This window comes from Mesitornis unicolor, unplaced genomic scaffold (assembly GCF_000695765.1).
Source record: "Mesitornis unicolor isolate BGI_N332 unplaced genomic scaffold, ASM69576v1 scaffold5453, whole genome shotgun sequence".
In the NCBI taxonomy this organism is placed as follows: Eukaryota; Metazoa; Chordata; class Aves; order Mesitornithiformes; family Mesitornithidae; genus Mesitornis; species Mesitornis unicolor.
Window position 1 is genome coordinate 7,592 of NW_010173835.1, and position 10,092 is coordinate 17,683.

General features: G+C 38.3%; 1 protein-coding gene across 1 annotated transcript in view; it reads left to right on the top strand.

The window, feature by feature from the left end:
- CAND1 (cullin-associated and neddylation-dissociated 1) overlaps positions 1 to 10,092 on the top strand; it is a 25,471-nt gene that overhangs the window by 3,256 nt on the left and 12,123 nt on the right. Inside the window, exon 2 of the mRNA XM_010180844.1 lies at positions 9,421 to 9,575. Within this exon, the coding sequence (XP_010179146.1) occupies positions 9,421 to 9,575 (155 nt within the window). The remainder of the gene's footprint in view (positions 1 to 9,420; positions 9,576 to 10,092) is intronic.

Sequence of the window (10,092 nt, forward strand, 5' to 3'; positions counted from 1 at the left end):
CAGGAACTTGAATCAGACTTGATGACCCATATAAGTATAGATTCGCTCTCTCATAGAAAAAGGATTTGAGACAGCCCTATGTACCCTTAAATCTGTATTTGAGACAGATTTTTTTCCTTGAGGAAAGGAAGAAAGATTAGCAGTTTTAGTGGAGCTTCCTCTACATGGAGATGATCAGTGGAAATGCTGTGAATGGCAAAGGTATTGATCAGTCTTTCAGCAGGTAAGAATCTCTTGTAGGAGGATCGCTCTTTCAGGGTTTGATTCTTGAGCAGATTTAAAAAGACTCAGAGCAGCCTTAAAGTAGTATTTATTTTTAGGCAAGTGTAGCAACAAGTAAGCAGTGTTCCTGGTTTTGCCTTACCACTGCTCGCTTTCATATTTGGTGGGTGGGAAGGGCTCTTGGTTAAAATGCTGATGAACTTGTGCTTACTATCTCGTGAAAGCACACTAGGGAGTTTATTCTTGATCCTTTCAGTTATATTGCACTGTTTTTGGACAGGATAAAACATGTTTTACATGCTTTACAGTCAGCCAATGTAGAAAATGCTGTTGGACATTCTTACAGCATAGTTGTAGTTTAAGACTATTCCTGTACTCCAGGATGGCATCCTGTGCACCTTATGGCAGTAGTAGTTACATTGCCTGTAGCTCTATCCAAGAGTACATGCATCTGGTTTAGACAAACACTATGGTTTGTCTAAGCACAGATATTGTGTTGGATGGACCATTTATTCTTCATTGCTGGTAATGTTCTAGTGGCCCAAATTGCACATTAATAATTTCATATGTTTAGTACTGCTGATTAAGGATTAACTTCTCATTTTGAGCAGTTATCTATGGCTTGATACTCTGCCTTTTAAACCTATACTTGCAAATTTTTATTGTTTCACACTGTTTCCTGAAACCTTAAAAAAATGAAACAAATGTACACACATAGAGTCATAGAATGGTTTGGGTTGGAAGAGAGCTTAAAGATCATCCCGTCCAACCTCTTGCCACGGGCAGGGACACCTCCCACCAGACCAGGTTGCTCAAAGCCCTGTCCAGCCTGGCCTTGAGCACTGCCAGGGAGGGGGCATCCACAGCTTCCGTGGGCAACCTGTGCCAGTGTTTCACCATCCTCACAGTGAAGAATTTCACATGCACACACACACACACACATATATGAAAAAATGTGATTAACACAAATACTTTCATTGATTACTCCCCTGTGATCCTGTAGTTTGTCTGCATTTTTCACTGTGACTTTTCTGGGCAGTAGTTAAGCATAGGGAACCCTGCTTGATGCTGTGAGTGTGAGTCATTAGTGTGAACAGGATGATGCACATATTAGCTGTTGTGTGGCTGATCCGGTTCAGCGGCTTTAAAGCGTTTTGGATGCTATGGTAATACACTGCTGCAAGTCACGCTATACTGGTGATTTGAATAATATTTTTTTTCATTTGTGAATTTCAACTCTTTCCTATAAGTAAATGTGCTTATTTAATAGCCATTAAAATATGCCAGTTTGAGACTATAATTGATTGAGTTGGTGTCCCTAATATGGAGCTATAAAACATTTATTTTCAAATTTATGTAACTTAAAGGAGACAGTGTGCTACAGTCACTGTTTATTTCCATAGGCAGCTGAATGAGCTTTTGAGTTTAGGAGAAACTGGACACAAATTATTGGCTGGTGAAAGGGAAAAGATCAAAGAGCACTTACAACAGTATCTGAAACTGCCTTAAAATGTGTAAAATACATACTTAAGCACAAAAGCTTTGTCTTCAGAACTCATTTAATAAAAGAAGGTTATAGTTTATTTTCTACTTTTGATAAGATCAACTTGTGATCTGGGACTAATTATAAGATTTGTAAGTGATATCTACTGATGTTAAAGGCTAGAAAAGCTGGAGGCAATTTTAAAAAAAAATTACTTCATAATTGGTATGTCAGCTTTATTGAACTAATAGGCTGAATAAATAGGACTGAAGATGCTGACTCAGGTAAAATCTTTCTAGAAACTGTAATTTCAAGTGTTTTGATATGACTTCATCATTTCAGTGATTTGGTCATCTTTAAAACATTTGCAAAAAAGTGTTTCCTATACTTAATTGAGATAGATTTAATTGACCAGCCTTTGCTGTTATTATTGTAGTTACTTATAGGTTACACTTGAAAAGTAAACATTTAAGTTAGAAGAATTCAGTAGCTTGGATTTAGTAAAAGATAAAATCCTTACTAACATTTCAGGTGTTTTTGCTTATGGAACAACTGGGTTTTTTGGTGAAAATCTGCTTCTAGTCTGTCAAAGTAGATGTGTTAAAAGTATGGTGTCGGCTGCAGATCTTTATGCTGTGGAAGGTCTATTTTTATAGAGCTGCACAAGTCTTTGCAAACTGCAAAAGCAGAAGATGTGATCTTTCTAGCAGTGAAAGGAGGGATAACATTGCCACCTGGAATCTCAGCAACCAGATAGCAAACTCGCTTGCTATCGATCAAAAGCAAACTTTCAGGATTGCTACTCTGAAAGCTTGCCATATTTTTGAAAGGATACTCTTTTTATAGGGTACTCAGTTTTTAAAGGATACTCAGTTTTATATGAATATGCTTCCATAATTGTACATATGCTTGCTTCTGCTTCCCACCACTTCTATTTGTGAAACTTCTGTTGGAGCACACAGCATTACAGATGTGAAGTGATTTCTTCAGATTTTGCACTTACACCTTTGTATGTCATAGTCTCTTGACTGAAATGCATAGGGAATTTATCCAGACTACTGTGGACAGTCATTATGCCTTGAAATTGTGATTGTTTCTGTTCTAGGTGATTTGTGCCTGTGTCACTTGCAAAGCAATTTACTATACATCAAGGGTAGTAGAGTGCAGCAATACTGTGAGTAGCTGCTGACTGACAGCAGTGTGCATTTGAAGAAACCAGTGATGTGTCAATAAGACACCGTGAAGAGAAGGCATGGTTGAAGAGTGAAATCAAGCTGTGGAGAAACCTGTGAGCATTCTTGTGCAACTGGGGAGAAATGTTTCAACTTTTAGGGATGCAGTCAGGAATGGCTTGATATATTTGTGTTTGCGAGCTAATTTTTGGTAATAATCTGTCTCTTGTCGAATGCTTGCTTACAGATTTATCAGAAATTTAACTGTTGGAGGAAAAAGGTCTTTACCAGTATCAGTGTTCAAAAATTATTTTAATAAGATTCTGTTATTAATTTAACACGATTGAAGCAGTAACGCGTACAGATGAGGGTTTTGGTTATGGTCCTCTAAACCCCTACTCTCAGGGGTTTAGTAGCTCTAGAGATGGTTTGCAGTTCCCAGTACAGCACCATTTTCCTAAATTAAAGGGGAGTGCCAGGTTAGGAGCTGAGGTTTGGCTGCTCTAACAAAGGGTGCTCTGTCAGAGTTTTTCCTTTCTGCAGGAGTAGATGTACCTGCTGAAGCAAGTGAGAAATCATTCCACTATGTCTTTGTTTCTGTGCACTTAAAGGGCTTCTTTCTACGCCTTTCATCAGATACCAGGCATATCTCAATTAACAGTTCTCTTGAGATCTGTATGCACTGTCTTCCAGAAATGTTGTACCAAAGTTGGCTTTGTGTAGTTATTTTTAAGATACCTGCATATGTCTGTAAAATACTCTGCAAAATTAGTAAATTGCAGTCTTTCTGGATTTGTGGCATTGGGGTGATCATACTGCATCAATCTCGGATGTCCGTGGCTTAATTTGGGGAGTTGGCCTCAATGTCAACTTAGCTGAAAGTTTTGTGCATTAACAAAACTTAGTTCTATGTGTTATTTCAGTGCTTGCTTTTAGTAAATAAGTTTTGCCTTTGCTGTTTGTTGTTTGTTGTTCTTTTGAATTCCCAAATTGCTTGTATTTTCAGTAGGTTTTAGCACACTAAAGTAAGTAAAGTAAGGTGATGGTGGGTAAGGAGAGAAGGAAACTAAGCAGGTTACAGTTTGTGAAGAAAGGTGTAGAAAGCAGTGGGTGAGATTGTCTTGGGAATTGCTTATTCCCACTTGTTAATCTAAATGCTGTGCTGCAAGCGCAATACTGTTTTGAGTTCATGGGCATAAGGCATTATGAACGTAGCCATTGAGAGAGAAGCTCCTAAGTTTGCCTAACACGGTGACAGACCATTAATGCAAAAACTCTGAACATTACTTTGGTTACTAACATGTTTTAAGTCCCACTTAGTGCTTGAATGCAAGGTCTTGCTTTATATAATACATAAATCTCCGTTGTCCATGTACTTCTCACGTCTGCACTTCTTGCCTGATGCCTTTTCCTTCTGATGAGCATTTTTAGTGGTAATTTGCTGTTGCCACTGTAAATTCTTGGACCTGGGAAAGAAGGGTAGCAGCAGTGGGTTACTTACAACAGGATGGAAGATGGTTTCTGTTTTTTTTTTTTGTCTTGCTGTATAGAGCCATGTCTGCTAGCTGTCCCAGGAATCAATGCCATGGATCTCAGCCCTTTGAGTCCAGCTGGAATTGCTGGCTTGCAGTCTCCTGAGTGTCAGCCTAGTCCTCCAGTGTAGCTCCCTACAACAGCTGTGTGTAACGATTTAATGTGAGCTGTTGAGACACTAGGGTTTTTTCTAGAGTGGAGAAAATGGGTGACCAGGTTGGGTGGAACAATGATTTTTGAGGATCTACAGTTGTCCTGTGGTGTGAGCTATATGTTGGAGAGGGATGGCTTTGGAATGACTGAGAGACCCTCTAAGGTGTGGGGAACTCTGTGTTTGGGAGCCTTTGTGGCAGGAGGAATGGAAAACCTGATACTCTGAGACAGGAGAGAAGACTGAGTTTCAAAGGAACCTGGAACATACGGGTTTGGATTTGTCCTGTAGGTGCTTCTGAACTGTTTGACCAGGCTGTTCCTCTTTTTTTCCCCATGCACACTCAAAAGGACTGTAGCTCTGACCCGAAGTTGGAAATGATGAAGTGACTTGTTCAAAATGAACAAATTCATTTTAAAGTTTGACTATGCATTTAGAAGTTAATTCAATATGATCCAAAGTGCCAAGTCACATTTAAAAATGGTGAGATAATGCAAAGCATGTATAGGTCAAGAAGTAAAATTAATACAAGATGATATTTCCTTGTTAACAGCACTTTGAAATTAACTACACATCCTCAGATTTCCACTGCTAAAGCAATGCAGGAATTTGTCTTTTCCCCAGCAGTACCAGCAAGGTAGTAAACATGTGGGGCCGTCTTGCTGTCATTCTTGGCAAATACAGTACTAAGCCCCTAAAGTAACTTCATTGCCTTTATACTGAATGCCACAGCCTCCAGCCTTTCCTTTAAATAGTGATCTGTGAGCTATGTGCTCCCTTGCAGCTGCCTGGCTGACGGTTTTATTAGCTCATAGTAAACCCAGGATCCAGCTGTGTTCTTGCAGAGTTACGCTTAAACTCCAAAGCCATTTCCAATAAAACAAGAAAGATTGTTTTGCTTGTCGTCTTGCACCTTCTATGCTCATTTCTCTATACACATAATTAAGAAAGGAACTCTCTTTTAGACTGTGAAGACTTGGGTGATTTTTTTTTTTGTCTTAAAACACTTCTGGGTTTCTGTAGTATGATGATGTGGGAATTGGGTGATTTAAGTAGTAAGTGTAAAGTAAGTTTTTTGCTTGAGTGACAGAATTTAATTTGGATTTTTAGACTATCTACTTCCAGAATAATAGTTTTCATTGAGAGCTTAGTATCTTGCTGGCTTGGACAGAATTTCTGCTTGCCTATAAATAATTTCCCACCTTCGCCCTACTTTTGTGCTGTTGACTTAATGCCTGTGCTTTTTTTTAATGTGAAACTTTCTTTTAGTTCAGAATAATTTTGAAAATATTGTGAAATAAAACAAGAACATGTTTCCCCGTTGTAATCACTAAGGACTGAAAGGAAGTACTTTGCATCCAGATATTTTCTTTACAGTTATCTGGTAAAACTAGAATATAATGGACTGAATTTATTTATTTTACTAGAACTGCATACTACAATAATATTTGTTAATCAGAGTTTGTCTCTACTGTGAACTGGCAACTTCGTTATTACATTGCACAATCAACTGCATGAAGTTTTTCCTAGTGTCTTAAGCTTGTTTTGTTTTTGTAAAGTGCTTTGAAAGATGTGTTGGGGAGAGGGAAAAACGTTTACTCTTGTGTATCACACTATCTTGTGTCTGAACTGTTTTAAAAGTTTTACAATTGCTATTTGTTTCAAATCAATGAAAATTTAGGTGCAAATTAATATATTACAATTTCTCAAATATTGCAGTTTATTTCCTCAGCATTGGAAAACAGTCCATCTTTGGACAGGGTACTCCCTTTGCACTTAAGGAGTTAAACCAGGCAAATGCTTCTAGCTGAAAGTTGTTTTATTGTTAATCATGTTAATCTGTTTTACAAATAATTTCATAATCTGTTTGTAAAACGTGCATGCTTTTGATGTTTTAATTAGGTTGTGACCATATGGTCCTAAATCATTGCATTCTCAAAAGTCTGACATACTTGTAGTGAATAGTGGCATGTATATGAAAATTTACACGTATTTTCTTGATCTTAGTCTTGTTTTGATAAGAAGTAAGTTTGTTCATTTTTCCTGTAGGGTTTCAGCTTGACTTTAGCTCTTCAAAGTTAGTATTTGCTAACCCTACAGAGACAATTTTAGTTTCTGCTTTGCTAGAATCAACCTTGATGAAAAGCAGATATATACAGTATTAAACTTCAGTGTGGAAAAACCTGACGTTTATATGGAGGCATTAAATTCTAATGTAGTCCTAATATAATCAGTTTGTGATTGTCTTTAAGATACTTCTTTTTCTGTATTTTTTCATACATTGATTTCCACCTATTTCAGTTTTATAGATTTGTAGAGAGCTTGGTCTGTGAACATTGTGTAAAGTATTGAAGGGCAGATGTAAATGGCTTACACACATTTTGTGTGATACGAAATGCGTGAGCCAAAAGCTCCTCTAAGCCACAGAAACAGCTATGATTTCTGATCTGTAACGCTTGGCTTTGCTGGTTGCAGTAGGCAATGTGGCCTCTTAGTCCAGGACTTGAAACCACTTAAATGCTCTCTGTCCGCTCAGCACAAATCTGCTGGAACTGTTGTGTGGGCTTGCATTGACTTCTGTACTGCAAGTTGGGCCCTGACTTTCACAAGAAAAGTCAGTTACAAAGCTTAAGCTTTTGAAAAATGCTTCCTAAAACATAGCAGCCTAGCACATGTAGGATATCAAGCTGTTGGAGCAGGTCCAGAGGAGGACCATGAAGCTGATCAGAGGGCTGGAACACCTCCCCTATGAGGATAGACTGAGGCTGTTCAGCCTGGAGAAGAGAAGCCTCCAGGGGGACCTTATTGCAGTCTTCCAGTTTCTGAAGGGGTCCTACAGGAAAGCTGGGAAGGGACTTTTTACAAGGGCAGGTAGCTACAGAAAAAGGGGGAATGGTTTTAAACTGAAAGAGGGGAGATTCAGACTAGATATTAGGGAGAAATTCTTTACTGTGAGGGTGATGAGACATTGGCACAGGTTGCCCAGGGAAGTTGTGAATGCCCCCTCCCCTGGCAGTGCTCAAGGCCAGGTTGGACAGGGCTTTGGGCACCCTGGTCTGGTGGGAGGTGTCCCTGCCCATGGCAGGGGGTTGGGCTGGATGATCTTCAAGGTCCCTTTCAACCCAAACAATTCTGTGATTCTATGATTCTGTCTTTGTACTCCTCAAAATGTTAACCAGGTTATTTTGATACAAAGGCCTCACACTTTGCTGCTTATCAAAGCTCATGCTGAGAACACATCATGTAGAATCTCTTGAAAAACAACTGTGTTTTCTCACTGTGGCCAAAGTTGAATTTGATGGTGATGTGTAAAAGTTGAAGTGCATGTCACAGAAGGAAAAACTGTTGAGAGTCAGGCTATAGGATTTCCTTGGTGACACACCTGGAGAAGCTACAGAAGGTAACTGGGGAAGGTTTCATACACAAGACTAAGTCAGAATGATGGCCATTGCTTTTTCTCTTATGTGACTTGCACAGAGCTCCTTGTCCTCATGCCCTTGCTTCTGTCAGGGCTGGTGCAAAACCTAAGCTTGATAGAACATCAGCTTCATGTTGCTTCTCTCCTCTAGTGTTGATGTCTCATTAGTAAGCATGCTTTCTTGGTTGGGTAGTAATATTATGGATGTCACCACAGAGAATTAAAGGGAGTGCAGCCGGCAAAATCAACAGAGAGAGCAGAAGCTTACAAAACAAGGGAGCTTTGTCTTTCAGTGTAGTTACTGTATGTGTTGGCTAACTAGTTTTGGATTTTTTTGATGGAACATGATAGAAATGCCTATAACAGCTTATAAAGCTCATTTTTCAGAATTTGATGTGTTGTTTGTTAATGCAGTATGTTTGTGGGAGTTGGGTTAAATGGAAAGATTTCATAATTTAAAGCCTTTCAAAATTAATTTCCTGTTTCTGAGATGCTTTGTCTGAAGGCACATGTTTTAAAAATAGGGAAAAACTAGGTAAGCAAATTAAGAATGAGAAGTGGGAGGGTAGTAGGAGAAGGAGTCAGTTCTTGGAGGAGTTCTTATGGAGGTTTTTCACAGGTGAATGGAAGGAAATAGAGACAATGTAAGGATCTGGTTTTGTGTAACTTTCCTTTTGGAACAGAACAGCGGAGAGATGCTGAAAGTTGGTGACAGGACTAGGAAGAAGGTGAAGGATGCTGTATTTCTTAGCAATGAACTAGACTTTACTGGGACATCTGTGGTTTTAGGATTGTGAACAAATGGGAGCATTTGACAAGTCAATGCAAGATTATGATCCTCAAAACAGTTGGAATGACTAAAAACAATTCAGAGGAAAGAGAGGAAATGTTACTATGTGCTGTGTTATAGTGGTGCCTGGAGTCTGTGTGGAAGGAGGGCATGCCAAGTCGCTGCTTTTTATTTTCCTGCTTGCATTCTATTAAGGAAGGCACTCTAAGGTGTAAAATGAATATCAGATTGAACCCAAGCATTATGCAGAATAAAGATGCAACAATTAAGAAGGTTGCTTACATCTGGGAGCTAGGCAGGTACTGTTGGTCAAGCACAAACTGATGGCTCTGGCTAGGTAACTTTTGTTACAAATCTTGGTGTTAAGTGAGAAGTAAGAGGGACTCTGATTTTTGAGACTGAAGCAGAACAATCGTGCAAAACCAGTTTCCACCACTAGATGAAAAGCAGGTACTATACCAGTGTTTTGTTACTGGATTTATGGAGACAGGTTATCAACACAACCAGTTGAAGGTTTTTGGATTTTAAAATTCTGCTTTATATTGCTATCAAAACCAGCCTTAAATTTGTGACTTGAATGCAAAATACTGAAATAAAATAAGGAATTTTATTTAAGGTTGCATATTTAATAATTTTCTTCTGTTTATGCAGTCTTGGCCCTTTGGTGAGTAAAGTGAAGGAGTATCAAGTGGAGACCATTGTAGATACCCTCTGTACAAACATGCTTTCAGATAAAGAGCAGTTACGTGACATTTCAAGCATTGGCCTTAAAACTGTGATTGGAGAACTCCCCCCAGCTTCCAGTGGTAAGGCATTTTGTACTGAAGACTATATTGTTTTATTGTTTTGTAACTAATTAAAATATGCAAAAGCTGGATCCTTTAGTAAAGAGGATTTTGTTCATTTAACATTGGAAGTAATTTCTGTCAGAGGAAAATGTATGGCACAAATATCCATTTAGTTTCTTCTCTAACTGTATTTCTAGATTTTACTGGTTTAAAAAGTCTTCTAACTGAAGAATTGCTTTAATGTGAAAAACAAACTTACAGTATATGAACTTCGGAATAAAAAATTGAGTATAAAAACTATTTTAATAATTGTCTGATGGAACATTTCTAGGCTGTAGTAATAGCTAAATCTCATCTTGATTTTTTTCATTTGTAGTATACTTAAATATTGATTGTAACTTGAGTATTTTTCGTTAATGATCTGATTTCTTGTCTCAGTTTCTGGTAAGTATTTTGGAAAGTACCTTGTGTTTCGAGCAATTGCTTGTTAAATTACTGAAATGCTTACCTACAGTTTTAAATGAAGGCACTCTTT